This window comes from Pecten maximus, chromosome 16, assembly GCF_902652985.1.
Source record: "Pecten maximus chromosome 16, xPecMax1.1, whole genome shotgun sequence".
In the NCBI taxonomy this organism is placed as follows: Eukaryota; Metazoa; Mollusca; class Bivalvia; order Pectinida; family Pectinidae; genus Pecten; species Pecten maximus.
This window is the reverse complement of record NC_047030.1, coordinates 7,730,222-7,752,236: the sequence shown is the minus strand read 5'-3', so window position 1 is coordinate 7,752,236 and position 22,015 is coordinate 7,730,222. Positions and strand designations below refer to the sequence as shown.

Sequence of the window (22,015 nt, the reverse complement as noted above, 5' to 3'; positions counted from 1 at the left end):
AATGAAGATGATGTTGCCAACTGTTTTAATTCTTGTTACATTATGGAATGTGAAAGGTAAATATAATATTGAATAATGTTTAATTAAATACAGGCATTAACAAAGATCATTACCAATACTTTTTAATTAATTGATATTTTTTCGGATAAATTATCGAGGCATTACAAAATGTAGAAAACATTTAATATTCTATGTTTTCTACAATTTGTGAGTTTCTGCTGTTGATTTTTATTCTAAATTCTTCGATAGTCTGTATTTGTTTATATATTTGTGGGTTTTGCTGTTGTTGTTGACTATAAATGCTTGTCAAATCAATAGTTTCTACCTATTATATGAAATTCTGTCGTTTTTTAGTGTGACTTATTGTTGAATCCATATATTTTCTATATTGAATGGGTTTCTGCTGTCTCTTTTGACTCTGAATTCAAGTTTTATCATGGGCAATTTGAGTTCTTATTTTCTGTTTATGCTGTTGTCCTCTGACTTTGGATTGTGGTTAAGTCTATAATTTTGTCTAAATATTTTGAGACTTCTTCTGTTATCTTGTAACTCTGCATTCAATTTTTATTCTATGTAGTACTTTTCAAAATGTTTTATATTCATCATTAAATTCTGGTTAGGTTTTATATTGTTTTGTGTGTTTCTGCTGTTGTAAGTTCAATAAATTCTCCTGTTATCGATGTTTTCCTTTGGCTCTGAGTCTGTATTGTTTTGTTGGTCTTTTGCAATTTCATTGAATGTTCATGCTGTTGTCCTTTGACTCTGGATTCTGGTTCAATCTGCATGACTTATTTTTAAAATTGTTTTTGTTATTACCTTCTCACCATAACTTCTGGTTCATTCATGGTGTTTTATAATACTTAGCCCGTCAATCGTTACACTAAATAAATGCCTTTTATTTTACTATCCACAGCGATTTCCAACATCCGAATCGCCACCCCAAATGTTTATAACTACATCAGTTTGACCCAATATGGATATGTTTATCAGCCGGTGTCGGACTGCCTCGCACACTTTACGTTCCAGGTGAAATCTTGTCATAATGTGCATGTGGCACTTTTCAACACTGCTGGAGAACCTTACACATACGAAATTGTTCTAGGTGGTTGGACAAATGTCAAGTCAATATTAAGGACTCGGTCGTCCTCTTCCCTTTATAATTTCGAGAGCAATGTAGTGAATTGTTACGTCTACAAGAGATTCTGGGTATCCTGGCGGAACAACATTATATCGGCAGGGCGTGGCAACTCATTCAATGTTGGCACGTTATTGTCCTTCACAGATCAACACCCAAATCAAATACGTTATGTTGGAATTTCGACAGGATACGGTGCCTATGGTGAATGGAAAATACCAAGTGAACGTAAGAATATCACATACGGGAAAATAAATTGTGAAACATCTTCAGTTTGTTTATCTTATCTTAAATGAAACTGCAAATCAAACAGAATTCTTCAATAAGAATGGTAAAATACATGCATCATAATCAGTTTTTGAGTAATTGGAATGTTTAAGAACCCTGTTCAATGTTTTTTATAGCAGTGCATTCAAACCGAAAATAAAGGATTACCGTTATCATACATATATTGTATCTTTCCATATCTGTGTTCCTATTTCAGGTCCACCATTGCACTGCTATGAATATGTCCAATGGTCTGTAAAACCAGGAGATCAGAACACAAACATGACAGCCAACATCACGTGGTCTGTGACAGCTGATAACCTCGGACAGTGTGCTGTGGCCTGTAAACGAAGTAATTCATGCGTGTCCTTTGTATATAACAACAAGAAAAATATGTGTCAAGGTCACGGGCTAAAGTTCCAAAGCATCACGGAAGGCCAAGGTCATCTACATCAAGGAAGTCACTATTTCACAAAGCTGTAGATTTTCTCTTTTCTAAAAGAAGACGCATTACAAAGTTTAAAAATAGTGATTTTAATAAACGCAGACTTGATCGCCCAATAACGTATATTCTCCTCGAGTTCTGATTGTTTGAGCTGTTTAATGTTTAAAGAAGATGAAGGCTAATTAACTTAAACTACTATGCTTTTCACACCATGTAAAAAGTGTTTCAGAAACCAAAAAGAAAGCAAGCAAAAAATGTTAAATAACAGTTTTTATTACATAATGAGTTTGATGTTCCTTAACTAAACGCATAATGTATATTATGAACTATTTTACGGTCACGTGCGAACTATGGAACACCTATCACGTTTCGGAATTAAGTTCCTCGCTTTCAAGCGTCTAAGTCAGATGTCAATACTACTAGACGACTTCTATGCCAACAGGAAAGTCGAGATCTCAGTGATTTTAAGTGTGTTTTAGTGAGTATGAAATAAAACAAGTATATCATGGGTGTTTGTGCAATAGTTCAGAATATTTTACCCTCAGTACTGGTACTTCGGCCTCGTGCAATAGAAGAGCGGTCGATTACCAGTGCATCATGTCAAATGTTCTGGATTATTGCACAGGCACCCATGATATATTTGTATAATGTATTTAGCTGATATGATACATTACAATGATATATGCATGTCTTCAGTTTTTGTATTTTAGCACTGACGCGTGTTGTGATAATTCTGCAATCCTGTTGTAATTATAGGGCAATGTCACTCAAAAAAAGGTAGTTAAATACCTATATTTCCGTTACTAATTCAAGGTTTCCCTATAAAAACCGGTAGGCAGAGTTATCGCATTACAATGTCAAATTTCCCGCCGTCTGTCAATGTTACTTTTTGTGACGTCATGATACACGTGATCATTCCTGGCGAATTATAAAGTGTTGTTTTGAATGATATGTAACCATCATTATAATTATTACATAGAGTTGTTTTGTATGTTATGTATCATTCATTATAATTATTATATAGTGTTGTGTGTATGTTATGTATCATTCAATATAATTATTACTAATGTTGTTTTGTATGTTATGTATCATTCATTATAATTATTACATAGTGTTGTTTTGTATGTTATGTATTATTCAATATAAATATTACATAGTGTTGTTTTGTATGTTATGCATCATTCAATATAATTATTACTAATGTTGTTTTGTATGTTATGTATCATTCAATATAATTATTACATAGAGTTGTTTTGTATGTTATGTATTATTCAATATAAATATTACATAGAGTTGTTTTGTATATTATGTATCATTCATTATAATTATTACATAGTGTTGTTTTGTATGTTATGTATCATTCAATATAATTATTATTAATGTTGTTTTGTATGTTATGTATCATTCAATATAATTATTACATAGTGTTGTTTTGTATATTATGTATCATTCAATATAATTATTACATAGTGTTGTTTTGTATGTTATGTATCATTCATTATGATTATTACATAGTGTTGTTTTGTATGTTATGTATCATTCAATATAATTATTATTAATGTTGTTTTGTATGTTATGTATCATTCAATATAATTATTACATAGTGTTGTTTTGTATATTATGTATCATTCAATATAATTATTACATAGTGTTGTTTTGTATGTTATGTATCATTCATTATAATTATTACATAGTGTTGTTTTGTATATTATGTATCATTCAATATAATTATTACATAGTGTTGTTTTGTATGTTATGTATCATTCATTATAATTATTACATAGTGTTGTTTTGTATGTTATGTATCATTCATTATAATTATTACATAGTGTTGTTTTGTATGTTATGTATCATTCATTATAATTATTACATAGTGTTGTTTTGTATGTTATGTATCATTCAATATAATTATTACATAATGTTGTTTTGTATGCTATGTAGATTCATTATAATTATTACATAGTGTTGTTTTGTATGCTATGTATCATTCAATATAATTATTACATAGTGTTATTTTGTATGTTATGTATCATTCAATATAATTATTACATAGTGTTGTTTTGTATGTTATGTATCATTCAATATAATTATTACATAGTGTTGTTTTGTATGTTATGTATCATTCAATATAATTATTACTAGTGTTGTTTTGTATGTTATGTATCATTCAATATAATTATTACATAGTGTTGTTTTGTATGCTATGTATCATTCAATATAATTATTACATAGTGTTGTTTTGTATGCTATGTATCATTCAATATAATTATTACATAGTGTTGTTCTGTATGTTATGTATCATTCAATATAATTATTATTAATGTTGTTTTGTATGTTATGTATTATTCATTGTAAATATTACATAGTGTTGTTTTGTATGTTATGTATCATTCAATATAATTATTACATAGTGTTGTTTTGCATGTTATGTATCATTCAATATAATTATTACATAGTGTTGTTTTGTATGTTATGTATCATTCATTATAATTATTACATAGAGTTGTTTTGTATGTTATGTATCATTCAATATAATTATTACATAGTGTTGTTTTGTATGTTATGTATTATTCATTGTAATTATTACATAGTGTTGTTTTGTATGTTATGTATCATTCATTATAAATATTACAAAGAGTTGTTTTGTATGTTATGTATCATTCATTATAATTACTACATAGTGTTGTTCTGTATGTTATGTATCATTCAATATAATTATTATTAATGTTGTTTTGTATGTTATGTATCATTCAATATAATTATTACATAGTGTTGTTTTGTATGTTATGTATTATTCAATATAATTATTACATAGTGTTGTTTTTGTATGTTATGTATTATTCAATATAATTATTACATAGTGTTGTTTTGTATGTTATGTATCATTCAATATAATTATTACATAGTGTTGTTTTGTATGCTATGTATCATTCAATATAATTATTACATAGTGTTATTTTGTATGTTATGTATCATTCAATATAATTATTATATAGTGGTGTTTTGTATGTTATGTATTATTCAATATAATTATTATTAATGTTGTTTGTATGTTATGTATCATTCAATATAATTATTACATAGTGTTGTTTTGTATGTTATGTATCATTCAATATAATTATTACATAGTGTTGTTCTGTATGTTATGTATCATTCAATATAATTATTATTAATGTTGTTTTGTATGTTATGTATCATTCAATATAATTATTACTAATGTTGTTTTGTATGTTATGTATCATTCAATATAATTATTATTAATGTTGTTTTGTATGTTATGTATCATTCATTGTTATTAATACATAATGTTGGTTTCTTTTTATAGAATGGTTATATATGGTTAAGGACAATCCTACAATAGTGGACAAATTTAAAACCTCAATTTCTAAATCTTTCTGTTAACTCGTTATTACCATTCATATAGCATAACATTTTAAAAAGAGAACGGGCAAGCTTTAATTTTCCATCCTTTTGATAATTCCGTATCAAATACAGAAAAATGTACATTTATTTATAATGTTGTGTATCAACCAACAAAGCCAACAAATTCTTAATTTCGAAATTATATTAACGCTTGGCTGCGATGTACAATTTTTTTTTCTTTACAATTTATACAATGAACGACATTCAGTCATATTAATCAGAATGCACCCCATGTTTGGAGGAAATCCTGTCAACGATGCTGATGCTATCACATTGTATGTTCTAAATATTATGAGTAAATATGTCAAAGTTTATTCGGTATTCCATAGCATATGTTGATATATAGAAGTTAATTCGTTCCTAAAGAGTGTGGAACAAGTAATCAGAATGTTCTTAGCATTTTCCCACTCCTACTACAGAAATATCATGTTAATAAGTTAAAATAGATTCGGTATTCCTGAGTATGTGTTGATTTAAAGAAGATAATTCGTTACTCAAGAGTGTGGAACAGGTAATAAGAATGTTCTTAGCAATTGCGTGGTATTAGTGTTACAAAATAGGCACTCCAATGTTACAATAATGAAATATTTCCAATGATATTACCGTGGTGGGATGTGCGCACAATGAAATACATGTGCGATTGTATCGTGCACGCTAATGTGCGCACGACGGGCGATTGATACGAAGTCTGATCGATAGCTATCGTGGTCGATATGAATTTAGAAATAGATTACAAACAATGTTAAAATGTTCTGAACGGTTTTGAAAAAAGATGACACAAACATGGTCTCTGTAATATTCTTCATGGAATTATATATGTCAGATTATCCATCTGAGAGTCTATTTAAGAAAATGAAATTATATAGCGTCGTGTGATCAGCCAGTGCTCCAGTTCGTGGCCATATATATCGCCACAGAGTCACATATATAGAGAATCCATACCGAATACATTCTTGATTCTACATAAGAACACAAGAAACAAAGATACAATCGATGTTGTGTTGATAAATTAATGATGATTGATATTGAATTCTCTGATATCACAGCATATTTAACATCTTTGTCAATCAGTAATTGTACTTACAACAACATCCATGTTTTATTTATATTTAAGTACAATATATATTGCATGTCTATATATTTATGATGTATTGCTTGTCTTTTGTGTTTTTGATGCGTTGTATGTCTTGTGTAAATAATTTTGAAAACGAATAAAAAACAAATTTTAAAAAACCTACTTCTTGTCACTTGCTATTCTTACAAGGACTGACACATAACATTAATTTCATCTGTTTTTAGCAACGAATGGAGTTATATTGCGACTTATAGATCATAAATTAATTTTACCGATGAAAGGTTAAGAAGTAGGACGGTCTCGTGAACAAGCCTTTCTCGCCTTACTAGATACAACATTGACGTCAAATATAAGACGGCCTCGGAAATAAGCCTAGGATTCCTTAAATGAAAAAATAAAAATAAAATAAGCCACGGCTTATTATCACGATTTTGGGTATTATACCTACTTACTTTGAATATTTACGTTATGAAAATTTAGAATCGTGTTAATATGCATCAAAATTATATTTGTATATATCTTTGCAGAGAGTTAATGTTGTTTCTCAATATTGATCGTCTGATCTTACGAAATTGCATATTTTCCCGATACAAACACACCGCGGACGATGTATACATCTCACAACTGTACCTCCGACTACTAAATAGTACATAAGTACGAGCAATACAACTGTATCGATTAAAACATATGATGAAATATGCATATGGCCAAGTAAGCATGCTGTGCCAATTGGTAGAAGACAGAGCTTTGTTATCATTGTAAGGGATTCGACGCCCTAACAGTCGTCAATATCATATGAGGACGGCTGACAAGCACCGAGCGAGGAAAATAAAGTACAGAAAATGAAAAGCAGACAGTGAATAAGGGAAAAAATAAGAAAAGGAGAAATTAATATAAAAGTATGAAATTTATTAAAGGATGTGGATAAAGGGTTTCATTTACTCACTTTTGACCTCTTTCAATGTATCGAAAACCCCAATAAGGATGAAGTAAAAGTAATCATTTAATAATTCTTTTTTTATAATTCATCAAAAGTATAAACAAGCTAGGGTAAGTATAACGCCCGTGACAAGTGGACATGCTAGTTCATTTTGTCACAGGTTACCTTGTTATAGCAGCGTCATCATATCACAGGTTATAATTATGTCTGTGTCTTATATTCTGGACCGGTCACGTTTTGTCTGGCCACTGACCGGCTGTCTTTTGATCACTCTTTCAATGCCGAATGGGTACAATATTCACAAGAGGTCCAGAGGGCCTATATCGCTTTCCTATTTGAACATCAGAGTTGTGTTTATCTCTTGATGGCCAGCAATGTTATGTTTGTTGATGCGTTGGAGATCTAAGCTGTGTCAAAGATGTAACAAAGGGGTTGGGAAAGACCCCATGGACTACTTTTACAACATGATATTGTTTATCTCTTGATGACCAATAATGCTTTATATGGTTATGGAGTGGGAATCTCAACAGTTTCAAAAATATAAGATACTGGGTCCCTCGGGCTGGGAAAAGACCCCCAATGACTTACATGTATTTTTTATATCGGGATTGTATTAATCACTAGATGCCAACCTCTGCTTTTTATGGTTACAGAGTTGGGATCTAAACGATTTCAAAGATACAACAAAGAAACTAAGTCACTAGGGGTAGAGAATGACACCAAAGCCTATCTTACATCACTGTTTTTGTTTATCTCTTGATACCAAACAATGCTATACAAGTTTTGAAGGTGAAGATCTTCAACGGTTTCAAACCACAAAAAAGAACGTCCCTAGGTTGGAGAAAGACCCCCTGGCATATTTTTTCAAAAAAGTTGTGTTTATCTCTTGATTGCAAGCAATGCTATATTTTATTATAGGGTAGGGATCTTACCTCAATTCTGTATATGTTTATCAGATTTGAATCTAATTCGTTTAACAGTTAAAACTAGAAACAATTTCCTATGGGTAGGGAAAGACCCCAGGCCCTATTTTTACAATAGGATTGTGTTTATCTCTTGGTATCCAGCAATGCTATATATGGTTATGATAGGATACCAACAGTTTTAAAAAATACAAGTCTTCTATAGCAATATTACCAAAGTTTGACCCCGAACCACAACTCCAGGGGGTCATCCCAACAATTTGTGGCTTTTTGACTAATGTCTAATTAGCACTGGTAGCGTCACACACGTGAAAACACACGCACATGCGTGTTGCTTAAACATGTTGTATAAAGCATGCCCGTATTATGCATTAAATTCTTTATTTCCTTCAAAATAATGAAGAGTACAATGAAAATGAAAAATGAATAAGTGTAGATAAATATTTTAAAATTCGAAAGGTGCAGACAAACATTAACAAATATATTGGATCATTAATAAAATGTATTATGAATGAAAAAACATAAATTCATCAATGATGACCTAGTCTTAGATTACATATTTTAACAAGTTATGTAAATGACAGTTTGTAAAAAATGTGTCACAGGGAAACAAAGTATATATATATGATATATGTGTTAGGTAAATTATTATTTAATTAGTTATCTTGTATCTGTATGGCTAAGCACATGTGCACGAGCTCCAAAGTTTACTGTCAGTGTCTTGTCTGTTTAGTATTCGTTAATGTTCGTACGTTGATGTGTAATCCCATATATGGTATGTTACCACCTGTCGGTAGTGTCAGTGTGTGTCTATATTTGGCAGTGTTATGTGTCCAGGTGTGATAGGTGAGAATGTCGTGCAAAAGTGCTTGTGTAGGTTAACAAAACCCTAATACTTTCGCGGTACAGCGTAGTCGGCCGGTATAGAGCATCGAGGAAGTATCCTCTGGGGTCCTTTGCTCAGGAACGTATACATATTATATGTAGACGATATTTTGACACAACTATGACCAGTTAGTGAAGGGGTTTTGTCTATTTCTTGTTGTCTCGTCCATGTCGGGGAAAAATAAACGGATCAGCAGCAGTGAATGTTATTTTGTTATTCATTTGGCTGAGACAAATGTAACAAACGTACAACATTCACTGAAAGGTAATATTATGTGTCTATTCAGAACAAAATGGCAATCATGATGATATTGAAATACTGCATATACAGCTTCACTTGGGACACCCAATAAATTAGACATTTGAGCATCTCTGTCTGCTCGATCGAAGGCCACATATTGTCTAATAAACAGTGAGCAACTGCATCCTTATCAAAACCATTACAATGTGCCCATAAAAGCTCACCATCTGGAGGAGTTATCAACATTTTAGCAACAGTTTTGCACGTCCTGTTAAACTCATGTTCTATTTTGAAAAGGACAAGACGACATATGGCGCCAAAGCATGATGAGTTCGAAATATTAAAAAAAAATCGAAGAACAATGCGTCCGAAATTGACAGACAAATGATTTTTTACCTTATAAAACATGTTCTACCAAAATTGTCAATTTGAACTGTGAGGGAAACTGTTCTAAATTAGGAAATCATACAAAATATCTTTAAAACTGTACTGTACTTGTGAAGAATATCATAAACGTCAGTAATGAATCTCTTTTTCAATCTGTACACACCAAGAGGCTTTCGATGCAAGCACAATAAAAATATTTCTTTAGACGTGCAGCTCCCCCCTCCGCCCCCCCCCCCCCCCCCCCAGCTAGCTTCACACAATGCGACCCAAAATCTAAGCTTGCAATGTCCTACATAAAGATGGAGTGATGATAACCCCATGAAACCAAGTGCGAAATCTGATCTAGTTCTCAAAGGGAACCCCTGAATCAATTTGGCACGTAAATGATGAAATAATTTAAAGCGACGCCAATCCGAACTGGTTAGTGAATACCATAGTTCACCAATAACAAGCATTGGAAGAAAACATGTGAACAGCTTGCTTTCATGTTTAGCTCCATAGTCAATGACTTCATGCACAATAAGTTTTTCGTACACCTTTATTATGACAGGTAACAGCGAAATCGCTCTATAACTATTCGGATCCTGTTTTGGTTCCTCATACGAAGTGCAGATCAAACATTACTTTAGGTAGGAAGGAACATTTTCAATTTCTAGCAAATGCGTTGAATAATGAAGATAGACAAAAGCGAACAAAGAATCACAGGCGTATATAAGGTTTTCGTACATAACATAATCTAAGTCTGGATATTTTCCATGCGGAAGGCGTTTGCAAGAAAGTTTAAAGTCATTCTCCAAACAACAGTATGAAGAGTGAAAGTAAATGCCGGTGAAGTACTCGTCCCAGTGCAATGCCAACGCGACAGGATCCCTGACGGTTTGGTTGCCGAATGCAAGTTTAGCTCCATCTGAACCTTAAGATCCTCCGCCAGAGCGAGATTTAAAAAGATACCAAAATGATTTCTGATTAACATCAGCTGCGACCTCTATATCAGAGTTCAGGGTAATCAAATATTGTTCTGATAACTTGCGATGTTTACGGCGAAATTTTCATTTTGCATCCTCATATAAAATGAATGGGCGAGAGTATGGACACTGAGGACGACCTTCATTATCCCTGATACACCTCAGTCGCCACATGTTACGGTTTAACTCTTGCAGTTCTCCTTGCCAGTAAGCTTTAACGAACTTCTTGAATTTCCGCTTTTGAAGCTAGGATAAGGAGACATCATGAACACCTTTAATCAAGACGTCCGTATATCTGTCAATGTCTGATGAATGATATAACTGTAGAGTGTTGAGATTGGACATTGTAACACAGCGTTGAAGGTTCACCTGATTAACTTCAGTTACTGATGTAGTGTCATCTGAAGACTATTTAAAGACATTACGTTAAATTTGAGAACACTCTACAGAATACTCAGTTCCAAATGATTTATCACAGAAGACAGTGTCTATGATCGGATACAGCTAAGTAAGCTTGGCCACCAACATTACAGTTCGATATGAGGTCAAACTTTGCCGAATCATTAATAAGATAATGTATTGAAGATGATACATCGTCGTCGAAATGTACATAAGTAAAGGGCCGGAAACAATGGAAGAGATTAACACGAACAGTTGATGACGATCCAAACAACGTCGTGAACCGACTACTCGGTAGTTTTGTTAGTTTGGTATACCAAACCACTGAGGCGAGCGTTGAAATCTCACAATTATGATGATGGATCCTTGAAGAGAAAATAAAGCACACGCTGAATCTAATTTGGTGACGTAATCGTTGAAGACCACCGACACATAGCTCGAATTAGGTAACTACACCTGTTTGATATGCCAGACTCCAGTGTCAGAGACAAGTTTAAATATTGCTATATGGCCATCGTCCGAGTCAAAAACGGTTACACAACTAGACAAGTGTTTTTTTCATATTTCATATTATCAACATTGTCGTTACCGTTATCACCATAATATTGGTTATAAGGGTATCATTTCCGACAGCGAAAGTCCTTTCGGCCAAAACCGATCCATTTTACTGATGTCAGCAGAAAGAATATTTACTCGACCTCTGCGAAGGACCATGATAGTATATTTCAAAGTAATTAGAAACTCTGGGGTGTCTGCGAATCATCATCAGGTTATTCTTCGAATTTTGCAAAACATGTACAGTAAAAAACGGATAAGCCGAAGTCGTAAGGACAAAGGAGGTATTCGACTTATTCGATTGTTCGACTTAACCGCGCTTTTATATAGACAAATATGCAATAACATAAATGACCAAAATTCATCGGTAGTCTGTCATGTACATGTTCGATAATGATTCTTTTAACGAATTAAACATGAGATATGCACATAATCCAGAAAATTAAAAATGTTGATTTCTGATTAGCACTGATCACGTCACACACGTTAAAACAATGCACACGTGTGGCGTAAATATTTTGTATGAAGCATATCCGTATTATTTTATCCCATTAGTTATGTAAAAGTTGACATTTCATAATTTATTTTGACAGTGCATTGACACACACAGTGACTAACAAAAGCCAAGTGTAGCCAATCACGTACGCTCCTGTGAGTTTGTGATAGCATTAAAATATGGCTGACATGTTACAATTTATTCGATTCAAGCATGTTCGAAGCAATTCAGTTTTACTGTATTACCTATTGCAATTGCACTGATGTCATTATATAATAATAGCACTGTCTCTGTTATTGATTTTTAGAGTAGGCATCACATCACATAAGGGGTATATACAAGACTGTATCCATAGCATCAACATCACAGCAGATATGCATGTTCAATTTGTCAGACAAAATATTTCTATCCAAAGATAATGCTTTAGTCTGGTCGTTTTTGAGGAGAAATATTTCATCAGTGGACACATTTTATCACTGGAACTTAATATTATCGCTATAGGTATCAAAATATACGTATTCTAATCAAAGGGCGGAAAACCTTAGCGAAAGAATACACCATTGAGATAATGAAGATGATGTTTCCAACTGTTTTAATTCTTGTTACATTATGGAATGTGAAAGGTAAATATGATTTTGAATAATATGAAAATATCTACATTATGCTTTATATGACCATTTCAGCAGAAGTTTCGTTATGAAAAGCTGTTTTATTAATTACATGCATAAACAAAGCTCATTATCAATACTTTTTAATTAATTGTTATTTTTTCGGATAGATTGTCCAATAATTACAATATATTCTATGTTTTCTACATTTGTGAGTTTCTGCTGTTGATTTTTTATTCTGAATTCTTTGATAGTCTGTATTTGTTTCTATATTTTGTGGGTTTTGCTGTTGTCGTTGACTCTAAATGCTTGTCAAATCAGTAGTACTACAGTACGAGGAGGGTGATTTGGTACTCAAACGCTCACAGCGCGTTTGCGCCCGTCGAGCGATGGGGTTTAAAACCCCGCTGCAATCCCGCCGTAATCCCGCGCAAGCGATGTCGCTGCGATCCCGCTCACGCAGCGATTCCGCTCTGACAAGGCAGCAACCCCGCTCAGCCAGCGATTCAGCTCCGGAAGGCCTACAAACCCGCTCAGCCAGCGATCCCGCTCCGGCGGGCCAGCAAACCCGCTCAGCCAGCGATCCCGCTCCCGTAACATGGACACAAGAAATCCTGCAATCTTTTTTTTTTAATATAACGATGAATAAGAAGGAACTCATATTTATTTCATCAGAAACGTTCGCAGAATGTAATGTAACGTTTACAAAATATGTTTCGTATTCACTTGCTTGAGTTGTTCTCTGCTTGTGTAAGTATCAAATCAAGAGTAAATTGTAGCGTAAGTAATGAAGTTTAGTTTAACAAAAATACATTTTATGGATCTTAAAGTATAATCATAGAAAAAGGTTAAACACAAAGTTATTCTTAAACAACATCTGGTATCTAAAAATGTTCATACGGAGAGTAGCGTAGTGCAAAATGCAAATGTACATCTGATTTTAATTAGATTGAGTATTCTGATATATTTCTAAGTTGTTTTGTCTTTTTGGTGTACATACAGTACATGTACATGTTAGCTGGATCGTATGAAAGAGGAACATGACGCAATTTGGCCTGTTTCGACCTAAAGGTGACCATTTTCAAATAAAAAGTAGTTCTCAGATTTGATATTCGCTGGTGTCAATAACATGGGGGAAGACGTAGTTGATGAAATATTTAAGTTTGGATGTCAATTATACTAACTACATGAATAATATAAAACAAAACCATCATTTTATGCAGCATACGGAAGATTAAGAGATCAAACCACCAATATTTATCTATTTTGCATACATATGTACATATCTACAAGTTGCGAAGCTCACAGCGATGACAACTGAGCAAAATATGAGTGCAATATATATGTTTATATCTATTTTGGTATAAGGTGATGTAGATTCGCAATAAGTCACGTGATATTTCACATGTACTCTAGTAAAGCTATCGCTAACGCTGTGCGCGAACAATCATTTATCTTATATATATACATTTGTGCGTGGTATATCCACTTAAAGTATCGTAGTTATGTATGATATATTAAAATAAAGAAGGCAATTAGTTATGTCAGTGAAACATTTTCTTTGAGATAGGCAGGATTTGAAATGTGGTCTTATTCTTATTCAAGTTTATTCCAAGGACCTATCGGCCCATAAGTGAAAATAACAACATGGAAATGCATAGATATACAATAAAACAGTTACATGGTCGGAGAGTGTTCAACATGATATTGTAAGCTTATACATCTCATTAGTTTAACAAAATGATATTTAACTATTAACCTTTTCTGCCCTTTTTCTAAAAGCTAAATGGATAAATTTACCAGTTTTATTTAGTTCTTTTACATTATTCACACTTAATAATTTGACTAATTTGAAAACACTTTGCTTTCTGTAATAATAATTTTTAATATATTGTTGACGAAGATCAGAGTAAAATGGACATTGTAGTAACAAATGATACTCGTCTTCAATTTCCTCTAAATTACAACAATCGCACAATCTGTTAGCCCTAGGAACATTATGTTTTCTGCCATACTCTATATTTGAATTATGTGACGAAAGTCTTAATTTAGCTAGACAATTTTTATAAATACTATCAATGGGCTTACTTAGATAAAATTGTAAACAAAAATTATCGACTAAATGTTTATATACTACACCTCGTGATGTAGCATTAATTCTATTAATGATTTCTTGCTGATACACATCCTTAATTCTATTTTCTATAACACTATACGTATAACAATCAGTTGCAGTATCATGCCAGAGATAAGATAGTCCTACTTTATCAAGTTCATTTACAATGTTAAGTATTCATTCATCATTCGACTCAATTATCTGTCGAATTGTACGATTGCCAGCCGTTATGTAGCCATGCCATATTCATCTGATTAAATTCTGGTTAAGTGTATATATTGTTTTGTGTATTGGATTTCTGTTGCTGTAGGCTCACTGGATTCTCTTGTTTGTACTGTTTTCCTTTGGCTCTGAGTCTGTATTTTTTTAAATTCAGTTTTTGTTCTTTCGTATATTCATTGAATTTTCATTTTCATGCTGTTGTCCTTTGACTCTGGATTCTGGTTCAATTTGCATGATTTATTTTTAAAATTGCTTTTGTTATTACCTTCTCACCATAACTTCTGGTTCATTCATGGTGTTTTATAATGCTTAGCCCGTCAATCGTTATACTAAATTAATGCCTTTTTATTTTACTATTCACAGCGATTTCCAACATCCGAATCGCCACCCCAAGTGTTTTTAGCTACATCAGTTTGACCCAATATGGATATGTTTATCAGCCGGTGCCGGACTGCCTCGCACACTTTACGTTCCAGGTGAAAGCTTGCAGTGATGTACATGTGGGACTATTCAACACTACCGGAGAACCTTACACATACGGCCTTGTTCTAGGTGGTTGGGGAAATGTCAAGTCGAGATTAACCCCTCGGTCGTCGTCTTCCGTTTATAATTTCGAGAGCAATATAGTGGATTGTAACGTCTACAAGAGTTTCTGGGTATCCTGGCGGAACAATGTTATATCGGTAGGGCGTGGCAACTCATTCAATGTTGGCACGTTATTGTCCTTCACAGATCAACACCCAAACCAAATACGATATGTTGGAATCACGACAGGATCCGAAGCCTCGGGTGAATGGGAAATACCAATTAAACGTAAGAATCTCACATACGTGAAAATTCATAATATAATTGTACATTTAAAGTAAATTTCTCTTATTTGAAATAAAAATGCATCTAAATCTCAAATTAGAATGATAATAAACATGCATCATAAGTAATTGGAATGTTTAAGAATAATGTCCAATGTCTTTTTATTGCCATGCATTCGAATGGAAACTGAAGGATTACCGTTAGCATACATATATTGCGTCTTTCAATATTAATTTTCTTATTTCAGGGCCACCATTGCACTGCTATCAACATGTTCAATGGTCTGTAAAACCAGGACTTCAGAACATAAACATGACAGCCAACATCACGTGGTCTGTGACAGCTGATAACCTCGGACAGTGTGCTGTGGCCTGTAAACGGAGTAATTCGTGCGTGTCCTTTGTATACAACAACGAGAAAGAGACATGCCAAGGTCACGGGCTAAAGTTCCATAATATCACCGAAGGCCAAGGTCATGTACATAAAGGAAGTCATTATTTCACCAAGCCGTAGATTTTTTCTTTTCTAAAAGAAGACGCATTACAAAGTTTAAAAATAGTGATTTTAATAAACGCAGACTTGATCTCCCAATAACGTATATTCTCCTCGAGTTCTGATTGTTTGTGCTGTTTAATGTTTAAAGAAGATGAAGGCTAACTAACTTAAACTATTATGCTTTGCACACCATGCAAAAAGTGTTTCAGAAACCAAAAAGAAAGTAAGCAAAAAATGTTAAATAACAGTTTTTATTACATAATGAGTTTGATGTTCCTTAACTAAACGCATAATGTATATTATGAACTATTTTACGGTCACGTGCGAACTATGGAACACCTATCACGTTTCGGAATTAAGTTCCTCGCTTTCAAGCGTCTAAGTCAGATGTCAATACTACTAGACGACTTCTATGCCAACAGGAAAGTCGAGATCTCAGTGATTTTAAGTGTGTTTTAGTGAGTATGAAATAAAACAAGTATATCATGGGTGTTTGTGCAATAGTTCAGAATATTTTACCCTCAGTACTGGTACTTCGGCCTCGTGCAATAGAAGAGCGGTCGATTACCAGTGCATCATGTCAGATATTCTGGATTATTGCACAGGCACCCATGATATATTTGTATAATGTATTTAGCTGATATGATACATTACAATGATATATGCCTGTCTCCAGTTTTTGTATTTTAGCACTGACGCGTGTTGTGATAATTCTGCAATCCTGTTGTAATTATAGGGCAATGTCACTCAAAAAAGGTAGTTAAATACCTATATTTCCGTTACTAATTCAAGGTTTCCCCATAAAAACCGGTAGGCAGAGTTATCGCATTACAATGTCAAATTTCCCGCCGTCTGTCAATGTTACTTTTTGTGACGTCATGATACACGTGATCATTCCTGGCGAATTATAAAGTGTTGTTTTGAATGATATGTAACCATCATTATAATTATTACATAGAGTTGTGTGTAAGTTATGTATCATTCAATATAATTATTACTAATGTTGTTTTGTATGTTATGTATCATTCATTATAATTATTACATAGTGTTGTTTTGTATGTTATGTATTATTCAATATAAATATTACATAGTGTTGTTTTGTATGTTATGTATCATTCAATATAATTATTACTAATGTTGTTTTGTATGTTATGTATCATTCAATATAATTACTACATAGAGTTGTTTTGTATGTTATGTATTATTCAATATAAATATTACATAGAGTTGTTTTGTATATTATGTATCATTCATTATAATTATTACATAGTGTTGTTTTGTATGTTATGTATCATTCAATATAATTATTATTAATGTTGTTTTGTATGTTATGTATCATTCAATATAATTATTACATAGTGTTGTTTTGTTTATTATGTATCATTCAATATAATTATTACATAGTGTTGTTTTGTATGTTATGTATCATTCATTATGATTATTACATAGTGTTGTTTTGTATGTTATGTATCATTCAATATAATTATTATTAATGTTGTTTTGTATGTTATGTATCATTCAATATAATTATTACATAGTGTTGTTTTGTATATTATGTATCATTCAATATAATTATTACATAGTGTTGTTTTGTATGTTATGTATCATTCATTATAATTATTACATAGTGTTGTTTTGTATATTATGTATCATTCAATATAATTATTACATAGTGTTGTTTTGTATGTTATGTATCATTCATTCTAATTATTACATAGTGTTGTTTTGTATGTTATGTATCATTCAATATAATTATTATTAGTGTTGTTCTGTATGTTATGTAAGATTCATTATAATTATTACATAATGTTGTTTTGTATGCTATGTAGATTCATTATAATTATTACATAGTGTTGTTTTGTATATTATGTATCATTCAATATAATTATTACATAGTGTTATTTTGTATGTTATGTATCATTCAATATAATTATTACATAGTGTTGTTTTGTATATTATGTATCATTCATTATAATTATTACATAGTGGTGTTTTGTATGTTTATGTATTATTCAATATAATTATTATTAATGTTGTTTTGTATGTTATGTATCATTCAATATAATTATTACATAGTGTTCTTTTGTATGCTATGTATCATTCAATATAATTATTACATAGTGTTATTTTGTATGTTATGTATCATTCAATATAATTATTACATAGTGGTGTTTTGTATGTTTATGCATTATTCAATATAATTATTATTAATGTTGTTTTGTATGTTATGTATCATTCATTCTAATTATTACATAGTGTTGTTTTGTATGTTATGTATCATTCAATATAATTATTATTAGTGTTGTTCTGTATGTTATGTAAGATTCATTATAATTATTACATAATGTTGTTTTGTATGCTATGTAGATTCATTATAATTATTACATAGTGTTGTTTTGTATATTATGTATCATTCAATATAATTATTACATAGTGTTGTTTTGTATGTTATGTATCATTCAATATAATTATTACATAGTATTGTTTTGCATGTTATGTATCATTCAATATAATTATTACATAGTGTTATTTTGTATGTTATGTATCATTCAATATAATTATTACATAGTGTTGTTTTGTATATTATGTATCATTCATTATAATTATTACATAGTGGTGTTTTGTATGTTTATGTATTATTCAATATAATTATTATTAATGTTGTTTTGTATGTTATGTATCATTCAATATAATTATTACATAGTGTTGTTTTGTATGCTATGTATCATTCAATATAATTATTACATAGTGTTATTTTGTATGTTATGTATCATTCAATATAATTATTACATAGTGGTGTTTTGTATGTTTATGTATTATTCAATATAATTATTATTAATGTTGTTTTGTATGTTATGTATCATTCAATATAATTATTACATAGTGTTGTTTTGTATGTTATGTATCATTCAATATAATTATTACATAGTGTTGTTCTGTATGTTATGTATCATTCAATGTAATTATTATTAATGTTGTTTTGTATGTTATGTATCATTCAATATAATTATTACTAATGTTGTTTTGTATGTTATGTATCATTCAATATAATTATTATTAATGTTGTTTTGTATGTTATGTATCATTCATTGTTATTAATACATAATGTTGGTTTCTTTTTATAGAATGGTTATATATGGTTAAGGACAATCCTACAATAGTGGACAAATTTAAAACCTCAATTTCTAAATCTTTCTGTTAACTCGTTATTACCATTCATATAGCATAACATTTTAAAAAGAGAACGGGCAAGCTTTAATTTTCCATCCTTTTGATAATTCCGTATCAAATACAGAAAAATGTACATTTATTTATAATGTTGTGTATCAACCAACAAAGCCAACAAATTCTTAATTTCGAAATTATATTAACGCTTGGCTGCGATGTACAATTTTTTTTTCTTTACAATTTATACAATGAACGACATTCAGTCATATTAATCAGAATGCACCCCATGTTTGGAGGAAATCCTGTCAACGATGCTGATGCTATCACATTGTATGTTCTAAATATTATGTGTCAATATGTCAAAGTTTATTCGGTATTCCAAGGCATATGTTGATGTATAGAAGTTAATTCGTTCCTAAAGAGTGTGGAACAAGTAATCAGAATGTTCTTAGCATTTTCCACTCCTACTACAAAAATATCATGTTAATAAGTTAAAATAGATTCGGTATTCCAGAGTATGTGTTGATTTAAAGAAGATAATTCGTTACTCAAGAGTGTGGAACAGGTAATAAGAATGTTATTAGCAATTGCGTGGTATTATTGTTACAAAATAGGCACTCCAATGTTACAATAATGAAATATTTCCAATGATATTACCGTGGTGGGATGTGCGCACAATGAAATACATGTGCGATTGTATCGTGCACGCTAATGTGCGCACGACGGGCGATTGATACGAAGTCTGATCGATAGCTATCGTGGTCGATATGAATTTAGAAATAGATTACAAACAATGTTAAAATGTTCTGAACGGTTTTGAAAAAAGATGACACAAACATGGTCTCTGTAATATTCTTCATAGAATTATATATGTCAGATTATCCATCTGAGAGGCTATTTAAGAAAATGAAATCATATGGCGTCGTGTGATCAGCCAGTGCTCCAGTTCATGGCCATATATATCGCCACAGAGTCACATATATAGAGAATCAATACCGAATACATTCTTGATTCTACATAAAAACACAAGAAACAAAGATACAATCGATGCTGTGCTGATAAATTAATGATGATTGATATTGAATTCTCTGACTCTGGAATCATTCCCTAAGGAGCTGTAGGCTGTTTGCAAACAGAGAGCGAAGTGATGCTAGGTTATGCTCTATTCCAAATGATACTTCTTTGCTTTGCATTAGTCTCATAAATCCATCGCATTTCTTTTTTCTCCGAGACGTGCGGCTACTATATGTAGCATTTATTTCTTTATAATTTAAACAATGAAAGACTTCAGTCATTACAGTAATTAAAACTATTTCTTGTCAGGTAGTATGGATTTTTTTGTCCTATTGTTATTGGGTTTGGTTTTTTTTTTTTTTTTTTGTCTCTCTTTGGTTTTTTTTGTTTTCTTCTACTTTTTTGGTCTTTAGTAGAACGATTGGCCATAAATGAAATATAGATTACCCTTATAAAATATCACAGCATATTTAACATCTTTGTCAATCAGTAATTGTACTTACAACAACATCCATGTTTTTTTTTATATTTAAGTACACTATATATTGCATGTCTATATATTGATGATGTATTGCTTGTCTTTTGTGTTTTTGATGCGTTGTATGTCTTGTGTAAATAATTTTGAAAATGAATAAAAAACAAATTAAAAAAAAACTACTTCTTGTCACTTGCTATTCTTACAAGGACAGGACACATACCATTAATTTCATCTGTTTTTAGCAACGAATGGAGTTATATTGCGACTTATAGATCATAAATTAATTTTACCGATGAAAGGTTAAGAAAGTAGGACGGTCTCGTGAACAAGCCTTTCTCGCCTTACTAGATACATTGACGTCAAAAATAAGACGGCCTCGGAAATAAGCCTAGGATTCCTTAAATGAAAAAAGAAAAAGAAAATAAGCCACGGCTTATTATCACGATTTTGGGTATTATACCTACATGTACTTACTTTGAATATGTACATTATGAAAGTTTAAAATCGTGTTAATATGCATCAAAATTATATTTGTATATATCTTTGCAGATAGTTAATGTTGTTTCTCAATATTGATCGTCTGATCTTACGAAATTTCATATTTTCTCGATGCAAACACACCGCGGACGATGTATACATCCCACAACTGTACCTCCGACTAATAGATAGTACATAAGTACGAGCAATAACACTGTATCGATTAAAACATATGATTAAATATGCATATGGCCAAGTAAGCATGCTGTGCCAATTGGTAGAAGTCATAGCTTTGTTATCATTGTAAGGGATTCGACGGCCTAACAGTCATCAATGTGATATGAGGACGGCTGACAAGCACCGAGCGAGGAAAATAAAGTACAGAAAATGAAAAACAGACAGTGAATAAGGGAAAAAAAAGAAAAGGAAAAATTAATATAAAAGTATGAAATTTATTAAAGGATGTGGATAAAGGGTTTCATTTACTCACT

The 22,015-nt window shown here is 31.6% G+C and overlaps 1 protein-coding gene across 1 annotated transcript; it reads left to right on the top strand.

Moving 5' to 3' along the window:
- The first annotated feature begins 888 nt into the window (after positions 1-888).
- LOC117314589 lies at positions 889-17,346 on the top strand. Its single transcript, XM_033868655.1, has 4 exons — positions 889-1,363; positions 1,620-1,754; positions 15,446-15,895; positions 16,140-17,346. The coding sequence occupies exons 1-4, from the start codon at positions 889-891 to the stop codon at positions 16,403-16,405; spliced, it is 1,326 nt and encodes a 441-aa protein (XP_033724546.1). The 3' UTR covers positions 16,406-17,346.
- Positions 17,347-22,015: the final 4,669 nt, after the last annotated feature.